At 40.1% G+C, this 22,083-nt stretch overlaps 4 protein-coding genes across 10 annotated transcripts; 3 read left to right on the top strand and 1 right to left on the bottom strand.

Annotated features, from left to right (window-relative positions):
* Window positions 1-299: 299 nt before the first annotated feature.
* txndc9 (thioredoxin domain containing 9) lies at window positions 300-3,644 on the top strand. The gene is made up of 5 exons (XM_044218025.1): window positions 300-448; window positions 1,433-1,639; window positions 1,749-1,867; window positions 2,611-2,865; window positions 2,986-3,644. The coding sequence occupies exons 2-5, from the start codon at window positions 1,466-1,468 to the stop codon at window positions 3,104-3,106; spliced, it is 669 nt and encodes a 222-aa protein (XP_044073960.1). The 5' UTR covers window positions 300-448; window positions 1,433-1,465; the 3' UTR covers window positions 3,107-3,644.
* A 960-nt stretch (window positions 3,645-4,604) lies between these two features.
* On the bottom strand, window positions 4,605-8,668 carry mrpl30 (mitochondrial ribosomal protein L30). 3 transcript variants are annotated; one of them, XM_044218026.1, is made up of 6 exons: window positions 8,550-8,668; window positions 8,268-8,406; window positions 7,020-7,106; window positions 6,394-6,540; window positions 5,370-5,443; window positions 4,605-5,140 (listed from the first exon to the last, which is right to left on the bottom strand). In XM_044218026.1, the coding sequence occupies exons 2-6, from the start codon at window positions 8,307-8,309 to the stop codon at window positions 5,008-5,010; spliced, it is 483 nt and encodes a 160-aa protein (XP_044073961.1). In that variant the 5' UTR covers window positions 8,310-8,406; window positions 8,550-8,668; the 3' UTR covers window positions 4,605-5,007. The 3 variants fall into 3 exon arrangements, with proteins under 3 accessions (XP_044073961.1, XP_044073964.1, XP_044073962.1); XM_044218029.1 differs by having other exon boundaries at window positions 8,505-8,645; XM_044218027.1 differs by having other exon boundaries at window positions 8,268-8,616.
* A 123-nt stretch (window positions 8,669-8,791) lies between these two features.
* mitd1 (MIT, microtubule interacting and transport, domain containing 1) lies at window positions 8,792-12,019 on the top strand. Of its 2 annotated transcripts, none has more exons than XM_044218024.1 (7): window positions 8,792-9,067; window positions 9,157-9,258; window positions 9,678-9,814; window positions 10,810-10,896; window positions 11,009-11,165; window positions 11,257-11,317; window positions 11,439-12,019. In XM_044218024.1, the coding sequence occupies exons 1-6, from the start codon at window positions 8,923-8,925 to the stop codon at window positions 11,283-11,285; spliced, it is 657 nt and encodes a 218-aa protein (XP_044073959.1). In that variant the 5' UTR covers window positions 8,792-8,922; the 3' UTR covers window positions 11,286-11,317; window positions 11,439-12,019. The 2 variants fall into 2 exon arrangements, with proteins under 2 accessions (XP_044073959.1, XP_044073958.1); XM_044218023.1 differs by having other exon boundaries at window positions 8,795-9,067; window positions 11,009-11,121.
* On the top strand, window positions 9,736-21,827 carry cracdla (cracd like a). 4 transcript variants are annotated; one of them, XM_044218015.1, is made up of 10 exons: window positions 9,736-9,741; window positions 15,842-15,891; window positions 16,199-16,343; window positions 16,460-16,595; window positions 16,686-16,847; window positions 17,632-17,880; window positions 17,981-19,148; window positions 19,398-20,359; window positions 20,982-21,102; window positions 21,204-21,827. In XM_044218015.1, the coding sequence occupies exons 2-10, from the start codon at window positions 15,846-15,848 to the stop codon at window positions 21,398-21,400; spliced, it is 3,186 nt and encodes a 1,061-aa protein (XP_044073950.1). In that variant the 5' UTR covers window positions 9,736-9,741; window positions 15,842-15,845; the 3' UTR covers window positions 21,401-21,827. The 4 variants fall into 4 exon arrangements, with proteins under 4 accessions (XP_044073950.1, XP_044073952.1, XP_044073949.1 ...); XM_044218014.1 differs by lacking the exon at window positions 9,736-9,741 and adding an exon at window positions 14,111-14,569; XM_044218017.1 differs by lacking the exons at window positions 9,736-9,741; window positions 21,204-21,827 and adding an exon at window positions 14,096-14,569 and having other exon boundaries at window positions 19,398-20,366; window positions 20,982-21,097.
* The last annotated feature ends 256 nt before the right edge of the window (window positions 21,828-22,083 follow it).

The raw sequence follows: 22,083 nt of genomic DNA, 5'->3' as shown, positions 1-22,083 counted from the left end.
TTGTAATATTTTATTATTTATTATTATTAAATGCAACAAATGTGTATCAATGGTAATAGTAATAATAATAATAATACATTATATTGTGCAGGGTTTACATACAGAAAGCATATGGTTTACTTAAAATAATAATCATCAAAACATTTTGTCACTTATGTTCTTTTTGTTTTCAATTTGTGTCAGAATTTTGTTTGAGATTTGAGGTATAAATAAAAAATCAGTATAGCCAAAAAGGATTGTTTGCTTTTAAATGAAAATGTGTAGCTTTCTTAAACATATTATATCATAAGCTGAAAAAACGGACTACCGCTATTTGTCTTTTTAGTTTGTGAAGTGCCCGGATGTAGTTTGTTTGACGTCAAACGAGCGACGTGACGTAACATCCGCAGCAACCGTTTGCATTTCGCGCACGAACTGAAGTGTCTGCGATCATCTGTAACGCCATCAGGTAACCCAATAATTTAACGGCAGTGTGGTTATGAATTAGCACATTTTCATTTTAACACCACACACTGACGTTTATTATTATATTATAATCTCACATGTTGATAAATTATTGTGTTGACATCAATGAAACACACAGGGCTAATGTTAGCTAATTTAGCTTAGCAGGCTAACATGAGCTCTATCTAGTATTGTCTAGATTTTTTCTCGATTACTGGCAAAAATGTGTACCTAGCTACATTTCTCGATTAACTGGCGTGTATTAATTAGGGAAATGTCGAACAATCAGGCAACCATGACTAAGTATGTTAACGCAGCTTGGCTAACGCTAGCTAACAACCTGCGGAAAAAAGGTGTGCCCAGTTGTTACCATGGCTTTGTTTCTACCTAAAAGACGCTGCTTAGTCTGACAGCTTTCGGCGTAATGTTTTCTCAATGACTTGACAGTAACGTCAGGGCCTTACTTAGGCCTACACACTTGTTTATTGACATAAATGGCTGCTGCGTAGTAAGTTGCTGCGTAGCTCATGTTAGGGCAATATGCAACCATGCATTGATTACAGATACTAGTTACATTGAGTTGCCAGTTTATTATGTGCACCTAGCTAAATCTAATGCAGTCTAATACAGTAGCCCTGCAATAACCCTACCTTCATGATGGTTAAAATGTTCAGTTTTTGTTGAACATTGTTGTATTCGAGAGGTGTTTATAATCTTTTGTCCACCCTCAGTGAGGGTAGACCTAACATTACAAACATCCTTTGGTGTAACACAATACAATACAATTCAACATCATCAGAAACTACAGCCTCCAAAATGACCATAATGTTGAGTCAGCGCCTCTCTAGAAGTTTCAATAAAAGCTGAACATTATAATATAGTTCAGGCAGTTATAAACAGGAGATATCTGAACTGGTGTCGTATTTTTAACTTGTGTGTTATCCGGTGTCATGTCTCAGCTTACATGATCCGTTCTTTACCTCCTCAGATTCAGAGAGAGTTTCACACTGAGCAGGCAACCATGGCCAACCAATCAGTTGATATCATAACAAAGGTTTTGGAGCAGTCAGCCAAGCTGGTGGAGGAGAAGGTGGATGCACAGTTGAGCAAACTGAACGAAATGGATGAAGATGATTTGGAAAGACTGAAGGAGAGGCGATTGGAGGCACTTAAAAAAGCCCAGAAACAGAAGCAGGTATGTGGGATGTTTTCTTTTAACTGTTTTATACTCATTGTCTGCTACAGTGGTTGGGATACTCTTTGAGATTTATTGTTCTGGTACTCACCCTAATTCTGTTTTTAAGGAGTGGTTGTCTAAAGGCCATGGAGAGTACAGAGAAGTCCCAAGTGAGAAAGACTTTTTTGGCGAGGTCAAGGATAGCAAGAATGTTGTCTGCCACTTCTACAAAAATTCCACATTCAGGTGAGTCCATAACTAGCGTTCATTTATATCTATAAAGACCCTAAGGCTGTATTCAAACCCAATCAGGCGATTAGCACAGTATTTCTGATTCACCAGCTTTCTCGCTACCACCGCTCCCTATCTTCATTCACTCTTTCTCTCAAAAACAAATGGACACAAACCAAAGGAAGCTTCTTGGTATCGCTATTAAGTGTACGATTGACAAATTTAATCTAGTGCTAAAAAGATTAGTTGATTAAATGATAAGTCTGTCAACAGAACATTAACCTGCAACAGTACTGATAACCAATCGTTTGTCATTTATCAAGCAAAAATGACAAACATTCCCTGGTTTCAGTTTCTTAAATGTGAAGTGTGCTTCTGTTTTTATCATTGTAAGTTCAATCTTTGGGTTTTTAACTCTTCGTTGACCAAAACAAGTAATTTGAAGACATCACTTTGAGCAAAATTCTTCATTATTTTCTGACATTTTGTATACTAAATGATAAATCATAAAAATAATCAGTAATGAAAATAGTCTTTAGTTTCAGCCTAATGTAGTCACTTTTAAGAATGCATAAGCATGTCACTTCCAGGAGTCCTTACTAGCACTCAGCTTTTAGTTAATTGTGTTATTTAAACATGATCATGTTTTCTTTGATGTTAGATCTTTTCTGCAAGTTCATTTCTTTGTTTTTGTAGCTAGAGTACGTCATCATCAGGCTGCTGAACTTATCATTGTGTCCTCTTTCCCCTACATATAGATGTAAGATCCTCGACAAACACTTGGCCATCTTGGCAAAGAAGCATGTTGAGACCAAATTCATCAAACTGAATGTAGAAAAGGCCCCATTTCTGACAGAGAGGCTGCGGATCAAGGTTATTCCTACGCTAGCCCTGCTATTAGACGGAAAAACAAAGGACTATGTGGTTGGATTCACTGACCTTGGAAACACAGATGAGTTTCCCACAGAGATGCTTGAATGGCGACTCGGCTGTGCAGCTGTTATTAACTACAGGTGAGACATACAGTAGACTCCCTCCTTCACCTTTTAGGCTTCATAGCTACAGAATCACAGTAATGTTCTGATACAAAGAAAATGTAAATTCAACCATATTTCTCCCCCCCCCTGTTCTAGTGGTAACCTGATGGAGCCTCCTACAGTGACACAGAGGTCAGGCACAAAGTTCACAAAGGTGGAGAAGAAAACCATCAGAGGGCGAGCTTACGACTCAGATTCTGATTCTGGAGATGACTGAAAAGCACCGACAGTCGTCTGGTTTTCTCTCTCGGGGCAACCTCGTTTAAAAAGTCTTGCAGGCAGCCTGCTTTCATTTCTCTTCTCCCCTTCTCTCAGTGACTTACTCATTAATTACAATTTTGCATATTTTAATTTACCATATTGTAAATCAAATTATTTTATAAAAGCAGTTAGCATTTTAGCTTCAGCCTTATTTAATAAATTGTCTACCATGTTTTGTATTTGAATTTAAAATACGTCCAAGAAACATTACACATCAAATTGTAGAGGATATAGTATGTCACTGAGCCACTGCACCAGTCATGTAGCTTTTTACTGCATTCTTGAAGATTTACAGGCGTGCTCATGTAGGTAGTTTTGTTTAGTTCATGTTTCCTTGTAACCGTGTGAGTCTGATGTTAGAACAGAAACCATGATGCATGAAGGCCAAGATCATCTTTTAGCATCAGAATACATTTTTACATGACATTTCCTTGTAGCAAGAGTTTGACTTAACTAATGCAGACTTAATAAAAAGTATAACAGGACTTAAAAAACTTGTGCTCCTGTGATTTTGTATACCTCTTTCATAAAGTTAGGGTACCTGTGAGAGACGGATGAAAACAATGGATATAGCAGTATCCTGAGTTTTAGTCACTAGTATGGGTGGATCCTACAATTCCCATAATGCAACACAATGTTTCTTTGTTAGACCCTTCGCTGGAAAACGCTTGGAGTGCCACTTTAATGTTGGTTCAGGCTTGCATCACAGACACTTTAAAAAGCTATGTAAGACAATGAATCATTGATGTGTTAAAGGCCCTGCACACCAATACAGGTGTTTTCCATACTAGATTAAAAGAAGCCAGATTTTTGAGTGTATTGTTGATTAACGCTATTCTCATACAAAGCAATCCACTAAATAAAGGAGGAGCTTCTCACAACTGGATAGAATTAAATCTATTTGTGATGGTGGTGAAACAACTCCAGAAACACTTCAGAAAACAAAATATAACTTGAATTTTTGGGGAATCATTTTGCATGTGTTGCATCATTTCAAGTCAGTATAAAACTAAAGTTTGATTTCTTATATACTTAGTTAAAACCGTATACATTGGGGCAGCCACATAGCAAGAAGGTTCTGGGTCCAAACCTGCCAGCTGACTGGGGCCTTTCTGTATGGAGTTTGCATGTTCTCCTTGTACCTGCAATGGTTTTCTCCAGGTGCTCCAGTTTGACTGAAGACCTCTCCAGGGTGTACCCCGCCTCCTCACCCACTGTCAGCTGCGATCGCCTCCAGCAACCCTCTGAAGGATAAGCAGATATAGCTGATGGATGGATGTATGAAATTAGTATGGTGTATGGAATAGAAGTCTGATCGTTAAAAAAATAAATGAAAGCACCTGTGTGTATAGGGCCTTTAAATTGGCTTCTGAAATCAGGTCTAACTATTTCCATTGGTAGTCTGACTCAGCAGAGAAGGTGAGACAGAACTTGTGAAAAGGATACAGACTGCATTTATTTCAAAATGTCTTTAATTTATGTTGAGTTTTTATAAGTCATGTTTAATAAAGAATCTGAACCATCACCTGTTGTTAAATTATCATGGTATTTAAACTGGCATTTATTGATGAGTATACAAAATCTGGAACCTGGAACACAGACGTTTTATTATTCAGGTAAACTGGTACCTGCTTCATGAGACAGGCCCCTAGTTTGCTGAAGGACTTGTAATAGTGTGTGATGAGAACATTTCTCACATTCATTTGGAGTCTAAAGTCCAATAACTCGCCTAATAATACGGCTAATGCCACAGCAGTTCCTCAGTGTAGTGGAATCAGAACAGGAAGCTAAGAGCACTGGATTTTCCATGATATTTATGAACAATTGAACTATGAATTGATACAACTGAAAGTGGAGCTAAGATTCGATAGCCTTGGGGTCTAGAGGTTGGAGGAGGCGACGAACAATCAACTCTCCTTTGCTGTTAATGTAGGTTTCAGCCATGTCCTGTTCAGCAGGGAGTCCATAGGGAGTCCTCAGCGGCTGGATCCTGAATGAACCAGGAAAGAGCAGGAAATGATAGTTTCTTTAAATGTCCCTCCAATGACCAGACAAATAGCTTTAATAGGGATTTATTGAATGTTCATAAAAAAAGATCCTCTTGTGTTATTCCAGTCGTAAATATACTTCCATTAAGTCATCAGATTTCTTTTCCTGCATGCTTTAATGGTTTGCAGAGACCATCATATATGTTACCCCGTTTTTGTTTACTTTCTTACCTTACAAGGTGCTTGACAAATTTCAGTTGGCTATTGACTGCAGGTGTGTTTTTGTGAATTACAGGTACGTGTGCCTAAATACAAGACAAAGAGAACCGAGTCAGTGCAAAAAAATCCAAGACTGACCGTAACAAGTCCAGTTTAATTTTGCATCTAGAAAATATCATAAATGTTCTTCTTATAGTGGACAGATGCTATATCTGCTTGAGGTGGTACAATCACAGCTAACAATTTTAACGATCATCCTTCTCTACTGCTCATCTATCTTAATGAAAGCTTCAGTCTACAAGGCAGGATTGGGGCACACAGTGTATAATGCTTATTGAGGTGCTAATTTATGCTTATTTTGTAGTCATGAAAAGCACTGAGCATGAACTATTTACACATAGGTAGTCCTCTCAGTACAGCACATTTCCCAAATCTCTTGAAGGTTTTGTTTTCTCCGAAAAAAATTCTTTATTTTTTCTCTCCCATTGTCTAATTATTTTCAGTTAACTTAAATGTAGGGTATGCGATTCTGGAGAAATCCAATATACCATGACATAGAGCGAACAATGACACAGCAAGTAATATAACTAACGTTAGCTAGGTTGTGGGTTAGCAAACAAGCTAAAAGCCAGAGAGGACGAGACGGTTTCCCAGAGCCAGCACACCAGCTCCAGACAGCGATACTCACAACTCTTCTGCTGCTATAGCAAACATCACAACAACAGCATATCTTGGCAAACTAGAAAGTAAGCTGAATGTCCGTCATTTAACGTTACCTGACACACAAATCATGGCTAGAATAGTGTTGTGTGGCTCGGTCTGAGCCACTTTCTTTGTTTCCCATTTACAGAGCCAGGGCTGTGTGCAAACACTGGAGTGTTTTTCAGCGCACACACTGAACGGACAGCTGGCGGACCGTGAGGAGATATTCGCTGAATTTGAGGAAGACGTGTTGAAGACGTGTACTGGATTAGAATCGCATACCCCACACCTTTAACAGCATTACACAAAGGCAACCTAATTTGCTAAACCTTACCTTTTCAAGCCCAAGGTGTTTCACCATCTCTTTCTCCCAGTACGGTCTTCGCATCACACTTTTGACTCGTGTCACTATATGCAGTTTATGAGGTTGGTCTGGATCACCCCCATATTTCTCATGTTCTTTCGATCGCTCAGCGAAAAGCTGTGAAGAAAAACACAGAGCCTTTGAACACTGACAACAGAGCAAATGAGCTGAAGTAATGCTTTAATCATTTAGAGGTGCAGAACAAAGGAGAATCATTATCACCACAGCCAGATTAATCTGTTAGGAGACCCTGGGGCAAAAAGTAAAATGTTGGGCACCTAATGATCCCCCCACACCTCCTGTCCTCTGTGCACTGTTTATAGACCCTGGACCCTGCTGGAATTCTTCCCTACCTAATCTACCAATATGGACCATGTGAGCACAATATAAAAATAAAATTACTAAAGGCATTAAAATTACAGCTTGACACAGGACACCTCTACAAGACAGGGTCTAAAGTTTAGCTAATAAAAAGGACCCACCTTAGCTGACATTATGCTTTAGTGTTGTGAATTCCATACCAAATTTTCAATTTATTAAATTACGTGCAACTAATTGACCTACAGCGAACCCGGGGCTTTTGCCTTGATTCTTACCTCTTTTGGGATTCTTGCTTTGGTAAATTTGCTGCGTGCAGACACAAACCACGGGCAAGGTGACACAAGTGTAGCTTCTGTCAGGATCTGTAAACAAACACAAACAGTGACGAGAAACCAAAGCGTGGTAATATAGAATAGGCTAAGAGGCAGATTTGTTTTCTAATACAGGAGCACACAAATACAGTGTCCTGTAGGGTTGGACCATGTGATGATTGTCAACCATCAGATTTTGCCATAATGTTTATACTGTGGTGGCTATCACTTTGATATCTCTGGGTTTATTCCACCATTGTGGGAAATGTTTTAAGTCAATGAGCTGGGCAGTTTTAATTTTGAGCATGATTTCTACAACAATGTGATCAAGGAATTTAATTTGTCAGGTACAATTTGCTGGTTTATCCAAAAAAACAAAATAAAATAAAAAAACATTCCTGTCAGGTTATTTTTTCATTTCATTTTTTCCAACAGTTTCTCTATATTACAATTATATGTTGATAACACAATAAAAATATTTAATGACCTTATTACTGATTCATTCTTGTGCAAGTCTGATTTCAGCATAGCATAAGTTTAAGTAGTCAAAAATATTGGGGAGTGGTTGCATGAACCGGTCTCTCCTACCACCAGGTATATCCAAAAAACCCCAAAAAACTTGGACTTGCATTGGCAGGCTTTATTGGCACTTCAAGGATTATTCTCCACCATTGGAAGTCAGACAAAGCCTGTTTTTGATGAATGGTTCAAATTAATGAAAGGCATTGCCTCTTTTGAATCTTTAATCGCAAAGACAAATAATTACCAAGGAAAGTTTTATAAAGTCTGGTCTCATTTCTTAATTAATTTATTTTATATATAGAATATAAATAAACATAATAGAATGACAATATTCCTACCTTCTTTTTTTTATGAAATTTGCCACTTAATTTATGTTGTATTTATGTGGTATTTTATTTATACTTTGAATTACTTGAAAAACTTGAATTACAAAAAAAAAGTATGTCAGAAGTTTTGGCAGGTGGCGTTGAAAAATGTATTGAACAAAAAATATATCACCCAGTATATACATTTTTGTAAAACCCAAATATTATTATTATTATCATTATTATTATATGTCGAGACAGTAGATTGTCACATGAATACTACAACATGCCTTCACAGTCGAGAGGTCGGGTCCTGATTCAACAAAACGTTTATTTGACTCTGTCGGACACTTCAAGTGAGAAAAATACCGAGTGATGGTCTTACCTTGACTGATAAAGAGCTCAAACCGCAACAGACTCCTGACATGTTTTATTTTTCGGTAGGGTTGCCGTTAACGGCCACCAGCTCCTCTTCAGTTAAACTACCGTTACAGTCATGCACGCCAAGGTTACAGCCCGGCTAACTGCAAAATAAGCGCGTGGATCAAACGTAACTAACCGTTATGAGAAAAAAACACAAACGTAACTATATTCATATCATATTCACCAAATTTACACGTACAACATCAATTCAAGACAACAACAACAACGGCAAACGGGCTTTTACGTTAGTATCATGACAGTTTTGTCTCCTCCATGTATGTTTGCACCGGAAGCGTCGAGATGTTACATTGAAACTGTACCGATATCACAAATGCCCATTGAACAAGGTTCCTAGAGTTAATTTTAATTAAAAAAAATCAAAGGAACAATATACTTTTTAAATTGAATAAGGTGTGATTAAAATATAGGTGCTTCAGTGGTATATTTTTGTTAAAACTGCACCCATCTAAGCACAGTTGACCATTATTCCACAAGTTTCTCCGGGAATGACTTTTGTGGCGCACTTGTGTAGCTATCAAGTTGGAAAGGTGGTAGCACTAAGCATGAATACTCTGTTGGATTATTGCAAGCTATAAAAAGACGAAGCTTAGACAACGATGACACAAAACCATGTGTCAGGGATGGAGACATCCGCCATCTCCGTCCTGAAGCGGGCAGTAGAGCTGGACCAGAGCGGCCGCTTCCAGGAGTCTCTTGTCTGCTACCAGGAGGGCATCCAGCTGCTCATAGACGTGTTGAAAGGTCTCTATCTCCCTCTTTCAGACATATACACAGCCAAGGCAGCACCATGAAGACATAACTTATTCTTGTTTCCTGTCTCCTGCCCGCAGCTGTGAAAGATGACTCAAAGAGAGGGCACTACAGGGATAAGATAAAGGGTTACATGGACAGAGCAGAGCAAATCAAAGCTCATGTGAACCAGCTGAAAGAAGGTAATTAACACAACCACTAAAGACTGAATAACAAAGTGGGCAACTAACCCCAGCCAAGGCCGGATTAACCTGCTGTGGATGAAGAATGAGCTGCGGGGCCCCATTGATGCCCTTGTTTGTGGTCATTTGGCGTAACAGATATTTATTTAGGAATATGTGAACAATGTACATTTTGACACAGGGCCCCTGTGTCTACAAGCAGGTAATAATGTAGGATTTGCCTCAAGACCCTTAACAAACCAGCTGATACCGTGCTTTAGTGGTCCATATCCCCCCCCCAAAAAATCCAATGAATCCTATTGACCCACAAATCAACTGACTCTCACAGCACAATTAAAATCTTTGAATGCCTTTACCTGCTGTCTGTGGCACCTCTAACTTCTATTTCTTGTCTCTTTCTGTGTTCCCTCATCTGTCAGATGGGAAATACCATGAGCAGATTAGAATAGCAGAGGATGCTACTGGTTACAGCTACGACGCTCTGTTCAAGCCATACATCAGCAGTTTACTCACAGAGGTCTGGGTGGAAGACCCATACATACGTCACACCCACCAAGTAAGATCTTTGTTTTCATCAATGTTTTATTGTGTGGGTTTTCCCCTCTTTGTGTCAAGCTGGATTTTGCCTTTTTATCTTTTTTAGTTATTTGATTAATACAAGGCTGGATTAACAACTTGGCAAAGCAGGCATCTGCACCGGGGCCCCAAAAGCCCCAGTTTCACTGGGTGGAAATTGGTAATATGATTAATTCTAACTTTGTTTGGGTAAATGGGAATATGCACTACTAAAGCACAATATCAACTGTCATGACAAGAGCCTTAAGGTGGGTCGTGCTTTATTACCGTATCTTGAGGTCTTAATAGGGTCCCTGTGTCAAAATATATTTTTAAGACCATCAAATGGTGCATGTTCTTAAATTAATTCATGTTTAATCAGGTTACAAAAGGGATGTCTTCACGTTGTTTGACCAACATTTAAAAATGCCAAAACTATCAAATTTACAATGATAAGCAACGGAAATGCAGCCATTCCTCATATTTGAAAAAGCTGAAGCCAGCAAGTATTTGGTATTTGTAATGGATAAATGTCTTAAATGATTAATCGATTATCAGAATTGTGACATTAATTATGCGTTACTCAAAAACTTCAATGCTGAATAAATTGGCCTTATTCATTACAAACTTCTGTGGCATGAATAATGCCTAGTTATATTGTGTTAATGATAAAACATTAGTTGTTTTAATTAAATTAATTACAAGATTTTATAGTTCAGAGGAGTTTAGTTTAAAGTAAACCTGGAGGGAACTCTAAAAGTTTGTCATCCTGCATTCCACAACACACAAAAGACAATTTAAATTGTCTTAAAATATTATCAGTGTATTGCCTTAAATTGTGTTTTTTTTCTTTTCTTTTTATTTTTTCAATGCACAAAGCACTCTGTACCTTTGTGTATTGATGTTTATAGCTTAACACAACATTTTAATCTCAACACAGAACTATACCAAACTCCCCCTAACATGTCAAACAAACCCACCTTCTCTCCACTACAGTTGTACAACTTCCTGCGGTTCTGTGAGATGCTGCTAAAAGCGTCCTGCAAGGTGAAAAACATCCATCTCCTCACTACACAGGATGAAGTAGGTTATTTAACTAATGAGGTCACACTATGTAGTGAATGTACGGCAGCCATAGCAGTCTCTTCTGTTCAGTTTGTGCTGTTGTTTCACTGCCATTCGTCGTGTCCTGCAGGCGGATAGTCGCCAACAGAGCAACGCTCTGGCCGAGCTGAAAGAGAGTCTCAGTGCTCAGGGAGTGACTCTGGATCTGCAGTACTCCTCTACTATACATGACAGGGAAATCAGGTACAGCTGCAACTCACAACTGTTTGAGAGAAATTCTTGCTGCAGTACGTAGTATTTACTTTCACATCAGCACTCCACTCTCTATGACTGCGGCTTTATTTTATGGCAGTAATCCAAAATGAATTGTGTTTTTAGGTTTGACAATGGTTGGATCATCAAGATAGGAAGAGGGCTGGATTACTTCAAGAGACCTAAGGTGAGACGTCATACTAATTAATGTTCATCCTTTTCTATTGTTGCCATCATGAGAATTACTGAACGTCTATGAATCAGCATGTTGCGTTCTGGTTGTAAGAAGTGTTCATTTTATCTTCCAGGGACGATTCTCTATTGGATATTGTGACTATGACCTCAGGCAGTGCCAGGAGACCAACGTAGACATTTTTCACACCAAACACACAAAAACACTATGAGATGAGAAGAATTTATTTTTCCTATTTCAAGTGGCTTAATTTACTTACCTGCCCTCAAAACGCACAGACACATCTGCTGTGTTTTTGGATTTGCCTTAACATACAGGTGCATGTGATCAGCCTCATAACAATTGTGTAACTGAGCATTTTTTGTCAGAGGTTTTACAATATGCTTTTTGTCACACTGATAATGTATTTAATTTCAACCAACTATCTTCTGCGTTGTGTGTTGAATTCTCTATTTCTGCGGGGTATTTATTGGACATTTCTTAAGTCTTATGTGCAGTTTATGCAAAAGAGTAATTTCTTTCAGTTTTCCTCTTCCTGTACTTTCTTTTCTATGACCTTTTTTACACTTTTCTGCTATTAATTGGTGGTTTATTATTGTTTATGGGAAAGATACTTTTTAGGGTGTCATACCACCTTCTGGTGGAAGAACAAATTAAAAATGTTAAAATAACATTAAAAGTGCTTTTTTAATATCATCAAATGTCTCGGTTTTATTATTCGATTTTAACCATGTTTTGAGGTTGTCCAGCAACTTAATATTCAGTGTCTCACATTTAAAATATACAATTTAAAATAAATTCAAACGTAAAAATATAACAATAAAATGAGTTTTACAGGATTAGTAACTGTAAGCTTGATTTAAAAATTCAGTGAAGTCTGAATTCGGTGTCTTGGTCTGTATTTTTAAGTTAAAATAGTTTAATTAGTTTGTAGTATACTATACTATTTCAAATTTCCAAAAGAATCTCAATTCAAGGCCCATTTACTCGCCTGCTCCAGAGCTTTTGACCACATCACATGGTCTTCATCAGTAGATTGAGTTGGCTCATGGAACGGTTCAAACTTTACATTATTCTGAGCACTATTGGACTTCTCGTCCATGTTGGTTTAAAAGCTGAACTATTTCCAACGTCAAAAGTAAACTTTATTGCTGAGTTTATTCCAGTTTGCAGATTTAGTCATTCAAATAGCATTCATTAAATATTATTGCTTGAAATGTCCACAGTCTTTCACAGATTTTTACTCCAACTCCACAAAACCTTAATGCAGCAGCAGGTTTATCAGGTAGGCCTAATATAAAACATATTCCTACTGTCTCTCCTTCACACACAAACGTCTCTGCTGCTGCGGTGTAGAGGTGTAGTTTATATATTAACAGATGGAATCCTGACAATTATGAAAAGCCCAGGGGCATTTAGTCAATGGTAAATATTAAAACCTAATTTTTAAAATATAATATGTGTAACGTTACATGAACCTATAAAGTTTTGTATTTCACTGTATGAGAAAAGTCAGGCTGTGGTAGCAGTGATTTGGTGTATGTCACTTGTTCAGGGTTTCAGATATTGGTCAATATGTCAAATGTGCTGGGATGAGTCCAATGACAATTTAATGGCAAAAATATTTTACCCATAAAAAAGCACTCATGGGAAAAATCTTCCTCATTAAATTTTCATGGGAAACTGTTTGAATGAATAGTAACCCACATGAGTTCAAGCAGCGCTGTGATCGGATTATCTATCGGCCTTAATCTCGATATGCACAGTGCTCATCTGGGCTCTGAGAGGAAGAAATTATAATCCATCAGGAAACCACATCAACCAGATATGACCATAACTGTACGTCTGTACCTTTGTTTCCCATGAGCGAAGAGGACAAAGGCTGCAGTGTATGAAGCAGTGAGCGCTGTAAACATGCAGTATATATCAATATGTACAGACAGCTGTAATCACATTTTTAGATAAGATACGCTTGCATACATATTGTCCCTTTTGTGTAGATAGCAGACAATAAATCCATGAAATTCATCCCAGACTCTTATGCCACTATGATCTGTTAACATGTGGTTGGTTACATGTAATCCAGATGTCACCGGCTGGGTTTATATTCTGGTGGAAGAGATAAGTATTTTTGTGTGATGAGGAGCCTCATCAGAGGAGCTGTTCAACCACACACCCAGACACAAAAATGTGGATGCAAATTTTGTTTTCCACTTCCTGCTGCCCTCCCTCTCGCTGGTTGTAGCCCAGTGGCCTAGATAGTGCTCCCATCTCTGAATACTATCCTAACATGTGTGTGGGAGATATTTTTGTCTCTTTTACCAGTGTTACTGAAAGAGTCACTTTTTATTGTTTTAAGATTATTTGTTTGGCATTCTTTGACTTTATTAGACAGTTTACAGTGGAGATATAGAGGATCAAACCAGGGACGTTGCAGTTATATGGTAAACACCTCAACCACTAGACCACCAGGACACCCATGTGCACATTTTGTGCATGCAAAAGTACCTGACCAGTCATGTGTGGACATGCAAATGCAAAATGTATGTATTTATAAAAAACACACACATCTCTCTATAACTGCTGCAGAATGCTATAAAAGATTATTTTAGCTCCAATGTCTGGTACATTTGGATTTGATCTCACCAGGGCTGGGAGATGGCTAATTCCTGGTGGGGTTTTTTTCATTTTTAACTTTCTAAGACATACATTCACATATACACACACATACAAAGCCTCCCCTCTGTGATCATCCGGGGGGTAAGAAACCCAGTGTAATGTGTAAACAGTTCCTTGCAACTGGAGCTTTATTTTTTTTCCCCCTCTACTCTCATTTCTGGGCCTAAAATCAGGTTAGTGTTTTATAAGAAGCTTAGCGCAGAGGGCCACAGTGTGCCACTAATGTAATAGAGTACATCTCTCTCTCTCTCTCTCTCTCTCTCTCTCTCTTCTCTTCTGTCCTCTTTTCTCTTTGTGCATTTGCTTGTCCTGTCATGGAGTGTCCTTGTCTCTCTCTCTCTCTCTCTCTCTCTCTCTCTCTCTCTCTCTCTCTCTCAGCCAGTTTTTCTCTCTCCTTCCACTTCCCTCACTCCCTTCCCTCTGCATCTCCCTCCGTCTGCAGATGTGGACGACGCAAGCCTGAGGTTTAAACATTAGGACAGTGACACAGCCGAGACAAGACAACTTGGCGTAGAGAGGAGGACAAAGAGGCGGAAGAGAAGCAGAGGTGCTGCTATTAGACGTTGGGTAAATTCACTCATTTTTGCACTAAACAGCATGTGAATGTGTGTGTGTGTTTGAGTAGGTTTTCACATTGAGATGTCTGGTGAATGTTGTGCTGCAGTACATGGTATGGGAAGTTTGTGATTAAGCTGTTGTTGGGGATTATGGTGCTGTGAAATCTTACATGGATCTCTCTGCAATGTCAATAATCCACGGGATTATCCTCTGTTTCTATCGGGGCTATAACTTGGCTCACTGGATGACAAAACTCTGAGGTATACGGTCTGATTCAGGAGCACTTTAGTCTAATTCAGGGCTGTGGTGGTAAATCAATAGACAAGTTGAAATTTATTTGTAGGGCAAGATGTTCAAATGGTGTTTCAATATGACATCACATGACACTTTTTCTGGAGTGTCCTAGGTTATTCATACTCTAATACCTTTTTCAATAAGGCGTGCTTGTCTTCTGAGAGCAGGCTGGGCAATATGAGAGGTGCAGTGTGGACTTTGCATGTTTATCCATAACCTGACACATACTGCACAGGATCATGCTCTACTGACGACAGTTCCTAGGCTACACAGGGAGAACTGTCTGATTGCCAGAAAATGGTGTATGCAAATCTCAAACAGAACAACAGCTCCAGGGCAGGGTCAAATAAAGTCTTTGAAACAAAGGAAACTCTGCACTGAATCTTGCATCCAGTAAAACATCAACCCAGTCCGGATGTTTGTCAGTCAAGTGTTGCATAAGTAAAGCTGCCTGAGAGCAAGATTTTAGCTTTTGCTTTGTTTACAAAATATGATATCCAGGCTGCACTGCTGTGTGACAGCGTGGTATATACACTAGTGCAATGTCATATTACAAATCCTAATCCCTCCTCTGTAAACTACATAGTGTTGTTTTCTTGATGACACAGCATTTAATGTGTTTTCTACTGTACACAGTCCTCTTGTAAAAGCTTATTATTTTGTTGAGCTCAAGCATGGAGTTTCCTCAGCACGCCCCACCTAGCTACAGTAAAGGTTTGTACCGTTCCTGATAATGCCAATAAACCTTTGAACCTCAAGTCCAGTGTCACATCTTCAGGCCATCACATGAGTGCATATGTGTGCCTGCCAGAGAACAGAGAATTTACCAATGGAGTATTCATGCCACGTTAGATGCCCTCCGGCATGTGACAACAGCCTCTAAAAACTGTATGTCTGAGGTTTTTGTTGTCACATTTGCTTCTCATTATCGGTGCTTTTCTTTACACACTTTCCTATCGTCTGTTCTGTGCTTCTTTCATGGATCAGTCCGATGGAGTCTTTCTCTGGAGATACAGAAAGCACTGAAGACATTCCAGGTGAGATTTTCTGGTGTAGTTTTACATAGAAGTGTCATGGTGAAGAGAAAGCAAGTCAAAAATGAGCTATCAAAATAAATGACTTTGTCAGCATAACATGGAAGCACATGACCAGCACACACCACGGACCATTTTTTGTCAATGACAAATCAGAATATACAACACAAGTTGACATACGTCTGATGTAACAATTAGAAAAGATCATCAGAGGATATATGGGGTGTAGAGAGGAGACTATGTGAGTTCTGCGCATGAGTATGTGTGAGCTGCTGCGACCTGGATCTGTCTCCATCTCAATCTCTGTTAGGACGTAAAAAGTCCAAGCTCAAGTCTCTGAAAACTCGTCTCTTCGGGAGGAGTAAGAGAGCATGTGGAGATGGAAACGCCAAACTCAGCCAGTCAGAAAGTGACATTACGGCAGGAAAGGGACTCGGATCAGAGGAAGATTTGGCGTGAGTATCTACATGATAGTGAATCTTGTAAATGTTTGCTTTAAAGCTTCATTTCTGCTCTGACTTCTGGTCTATGCCTTCACCCCTCTTCTATTTTTCCCTTCCTGCTACCACAGATGTTCCGAGGGGATGATGGGATCACGGGCATTGTCCCATGACAGCATCTTCCTGGCTGATCTGGTCCTGACAGACGCTAAACCAGCCAGGGTCTTATCCCAGGAGAATGTCCACAGCAAGATCAAAGCTCTGCAGGTATAGCCTTTTATTCTTGCCATTTTGTTGGGAACTGGGCCATTATAAGTGTAGTTCTTTTAAAAAACACCTGTGCTCTGGATGTCATAGATGAAGCTTCAGCAGCAGAAGATGCATTTGGGGCCGCCACCTCTGGTTCTGCCAATCAGACGACCAGAGGATATGGGAAGCCGCTTCGAGGATGACGGTCTTCCCCACAGCCCCACCGAGATCTCAGGAGGTGACGTCACAACCCAGGGAGCCCTCAGGAAGGTAATTTATTATCCAGCTTAAGTGATACATGTATTTGTAGTATATACTAATCTAATATTTATTAGTATGTTTTCATTAGTGTATAATCACCTGAAAATAAGAATCATCGTGTTTTCATTACCTTAGAATAAGCTGTTTTTATCTACAGAGGGAGCGGGTCCCCCTCCACGGAGGTCACCATGTTGCACCGCCATGTTTTTACAGTAGCCCAGAACGGACAAATCAAACACTGACTCTAGATAGGGCCTTTCGAATTTCTCCTACATGCTTAGAAGGAGAGGGTGATGCGAGCGGTATTCAAATGATTGCAAACTGCAGTTTCTTAAATCTGCAAATCTTAAAAATGGGTCACAAATATATAATGTCTTCTTTTTTTTGGCACAGTAATCCCTAAACAGCTGGGCACTGAAGCTTTAACAAACATTACTAAATAGTAAATAGTGCATTTGTTGGGGACGATTTTCAGAAACAGATTACTATGCACTCGTGAGTCATGAGTATTTACGGCAGCAGGACGGTGTATGTGGGATTGACTACATGAAGGAACATGTCACTCAGTGTAATGATGTGGCTCATTGCAGTGTTTTTAATAGTTTTTGGACAACAATGGAGCTGTACGGCACAGAGGAATAAACTATATCAGGCTTTGGCTACACAGAAAATACTTGTTGGATCACTTCATTGTTGGTTTTGGTCTTTTCAGGGGATTTGTTTACTATAAGAAAAATGTAGAATATAGCCATATACCATGGCATGTTACATTATGATTTTCCTTCCTTTTCAGACCACATCCCAGCCATCCTCTTGTCCACTCTCACCCATCCCCAAAATTGCACCTACCAAATCTGTGCCCCTGACTGCATCACTCCCTTTGCCTCTTTCTGTCCCCTCCAATTCTTCTGTTGTTGAGCCCCCGTTGGACTTCAGTTCTCCGGCCAAGTTCACCCCCTGCCTGGATACCTCTGCTGCACGCCACCGGATGTCCGTCAAGCCCAGAAACCGGAGGGGTAGCACTAAGAAGAGACCGCATGGAGTGAGTGAACATACTTATTTCTTCACTTTATATATTATTTGTGAAGACAAACACACACAACACACTTCCCTTACCTTCTGTCTCTCGCTTTTTTTTGCAGGATGACTCTAGGTCTCACTTATACACCCTAAACAACATCAACCACTCTGAGTCTGAGAGAGAAGAAGAGCGATGGCTTAGTGCACAAGAGGAGGTGACATCGGAAACAGAACAAGGAGGTGCCGTCATTCCTATTACATCTCAGCGTCTTCCTTCAAAATTCCCAGAGGTGGCACCAATCATGTCAGAGGCAGCATCCAAATCATCCAGCCTAACATTTTCCCAACAGGACCAAGCTCTTCCTGGGAGAGTGCCCTCTGTACCCTCCCAGTTACTTAGAGTTAAGCCTCACAGACCAGCAGATGTAATGTCCAGTGAACGGCCACGGTCATCCTTTATACAGTCAGAACTGAAGGACAAAAGAGAGGGGGATTTTGAGATACAAGTGTTGTCCCATGACAAGAGAAATACTCTAAACAAGGCTGGAATGACGGAAGTCTCCTCCGACCAGCTCTCCACTGCCTCCGGCTCAGTGGTGGCGTTAAGGTCTTCCTCTGTTCACCAGCAGGTTCAAGGTGAGACAGAAAGCACAAGAGAAATAAAGAGACCTGCCCCAGGATCTGGATCTTTCCATTTCTCCATTACCACTGCCAAAAGCCAAGATGGAGAAAGACCCAGATCAGGCAGTTTTGTGGGAGTGCTGAAACCGACTGAAGCCAAGCACAGAACAGAGGATAAACCCTTTTCAAACATGAGGGAAAAGGAAGAACTTGGAGACTTACAGCCAAGAGGGGGCAACTTTGCTTTGGGAAGACTTAGACAAGAGGGAGCTCTACACAAAAGCCCAGTTCTTCCATGGGACAAGAGGGACAGCCTCAAAAAGGTGGAATCAGTGACACCATCTAAAAATGTAACCACAGATACAGGCGCTGTAGAGGGGGGGGAGGTGGAGAGCAGCCAGGAGGTGGTGGAAGACGCATTGGAAGCACAAGAGTTCGAGGAGGAAGAAGATGGAAAGACAGCGTTTGGTATTAAACTGCGCTCCACATCTCAGTTGACGAGACTTCGGTCTGATGCCTCTTCTAACCATAACTCAAAGCCACCAGTGTGCGAGGAGCAATGTGACAAACAAAAAAGACAAGAAATAAGTGATGCCAGCTACATGAATAAAACACTGTCAACAAACATCTCTTGTACACCATCCGCCTCTGCAGACCTCCGACTGACTGGTGAGTCTCTGAGAAATCTTATTAATTTCACCATGTAGAAGATGTTTAATCTCAGGTTTATCTTTTCTTTCTCCATATCGTGCTACTGTCCTTTTTCAGTTCCCTATAGGGTTAAACATTTCACAGATGCACACTGTAGTTTTCACATTTTTACTGATCTCAGGGGACCTTTGCACTTATTAAAATACCATTCAGGCTAACTTTAACAGTGCTGCCAAGTGTGTCTAACTGAACTGTGTCACTCCTTAGATACAACCCCATCTGGGCTCTGCCTTCCAGTTAAGCATAACCCACCATCTACTGGCGATCTTCACATCATGCCAGCTGTCCAAACAACCTCCTCAAACCTCAAAGAAGTTGAAACTGCCCTCGCAGTGTCTCAGGAGCCCCAGCCTGCCCCCCAAACGGCCTCATCTGAGGTGTCCTGGATGAGCTTGGCGATGGAAAAGACCAGAAGCCTCCAACAGCTTTTTACTAGTAGATTTCCCAGAGATTTTACAGGCGTGCAAACAGTGGCTCGACCACAAGCACAAGTGCAGACAACAAATCTAACAGAGACACAGACTGGGGCACAAATACAGACTGTAAAAATACAACAAAGTGCAACACCACTAGAGGCTGCAAATCAACCATCAACTGATGCAGTCAAAGCAGAAACTGTGCAAAGTAGAAATCAAGCACAGACTGTCAAACCATCACTAATGGCAGTGCAACAGAAGACATCAACAGCATCTCCTGTTCAGTCAGTCTTTAGAGAACAACAAACATCAAAACAAACCAATGAACCCCACTCACTGTCACGTAACACTCAGTCTGTGTCTGTACAGACCAACGCACGGACAACCCAGTCTCCGTTGCACTCTTCTACACAAACAGAGACCTCATCTCAGTTTGCACAAGAGAGTGTCACGCAGTCCCAATCTTACCTTTCCTCGGGCCAGCAGCAACCCCCCTGGAGCAACCGAGGTCTTTACCCCGCAAACCAGCTCAAATCCACAACTTCAGCTCTGACGTCAGTTTCTACCACCTTGTCAGCTACAACGCCTCCTCCAGTTTCTGCCTTGGGAAGAGGGGAAAGAGAGGCCACCATGCAGGAAAAAGAGGGTGCATCACTGTCAGGAAGACGGGCAGTTTGGGCTGGGTCAATAAGCGAGAAGGCTTCTTTTTTGGAGAAACGGGCAGAGTGGACCTCTCCACCTGGAACCAAGGGGGTTTGTGGTACTTCTTTGTAACTGTCTTTCATACCACGTTTGACTGTAAATCTCTCAATACTTTTTGACTTCCCTACCCTGTGTAAGGCACTCATCCTCAATTTGTTCCTTCTGAGGACGTATATCTTAAAATTCTGGTCACCGATATAATTCAATGTTTCAAAAAAGCTCCATAATTTCCTAAAACAGATGGGCACTGTAGTTTGTAGCAAATATGACTCAAACAGAAGTAAATGGTGCATTCGTGGAGACTATTTTTAGCCACTTTGGCATGCTAGTGAGTATTTACAATAGCAGTACATTGTGTGTGGGGTTGACTTAAAATAAACAAAAGTGCCCACATTCATCCTAATGAAGGAACATGCCAGTGCAATGCTGTGGCTCAATGATGTGTTTTTAATAGTTTTTGGACAACAGTGGAGGTCTATGGCACGAGCTATATCAGGGTGTGGCTAGACAGACAATTCTTGCTAGTAGAATCAATTCCTTGTTGGTTTTGGTCTTTTCATGGGATTTGTTGGCAATTAATGAAATATAGAATATCATCAGAATTATTCTTCAACTACCATTTTTTAGACTGACAACTTATCCTGAGCAGATGATCTAACTCAGTTTTTCTCAGGTGGAATTGAAGAAAGCTCAAACAGAAGCACAGACATCAGGTGAATCTCCTGCCTCAGCCATAACCACGCCTCTAAGCAAAGACACAAAACCAGAGGGAAGACAAGGAGTAAAACCTGCAGGTGCGTTGACACACATTAATTATAATTATATAACTGTAGAAATACTAAATTGGTGTTCAGTACCTCCATGTTCAGCAACATGACACAGTTTTTTCTTTCAGAGTCAAGTCCCTACAAAGTTCCAGACAGGCCTTGTGAGGACAAATGGCTGCGGAAAAAAGGGGCGCCATCTTCATCGCCCTCATCATCACCTACAATGCCATCAGCGTTGCAGTCCATGTCTGACAGCGGACAGCCGTCCTGGATGGAACTAGCAAAAAGAAAATCAATGGCCTGGAGTGATAAGTCCATGGACTGAGAGGAAAAACAGACAGACAGACAGACATATTGTTTTTGACACAAAAATATGAACATAAAACAGCCCAGCAGACAAATTGTTATATTGAATTTTTGGTGAGCCTGTCAGAAAGGTCTTGAATCAACTCTGTTGAGGCTATTGTGTTTGTGTATTGAATTGTAAAGTGTTAATGTTATATTGAGAGACAGACAGATACAGAGAGAGAGAGAGAGAGAGAGAGAGAGAGAGAGAGAGAGAGAGAGAGAGAGAGAGAGAGAGAGAGAGAGAGAGAGAGAGAGAGAGTATATATAGAACAGGCCCAAATTAATTATAATCCCTCTCCACCACAAGCACTTCAAGATAATTGGTATTTCTGAATAATGTTTTATGTGATTTACCACGTCACTGCTGTTAATAGTTTGTTAAATAATAAAATTTCTAATGTTAAGTTTTTGTGTCATTTGTGCCTTAATGTAAGATGGCTAAGGGAAAAATATTAAATGACCAAAATAAAAATACAGTAACTGACTTCATGCTCCCTCAAAACTCTCCATATACGGATAAAAATGTTTTTACTAAAACAACTTTTTAACTAGTTGTGATGAGGCAATAAAGAGTGAATGTGGAACAAGACCAAAATGTAATTGTAGCATTTCTTCAAGACCTTATGTGGTCTGTGACTGTTGTCCCAGCCTTTTGCTGTG

Source organism: Siniperca chuatsi, linkage group LG12 (assembly GCF_020085105.1).
Source record: "Siniperca chuatsi isolate FFG_IHB_CAS linkage group LG12, ASM2008510v1, whole genome shotgun sequence".
Taxonomy (NCBI): Eukaryota; Metazoa; Chordata; class Actinopteri; order Centrarchiformes; family Sinipercidae; genus Siniperca; species Siniperca chuatsi.
The sequence above is the reverse complement of the archived record's forward strand: the minus strand, read 5'-3'. Positions and strand labels throughout refer to the sequence as shown.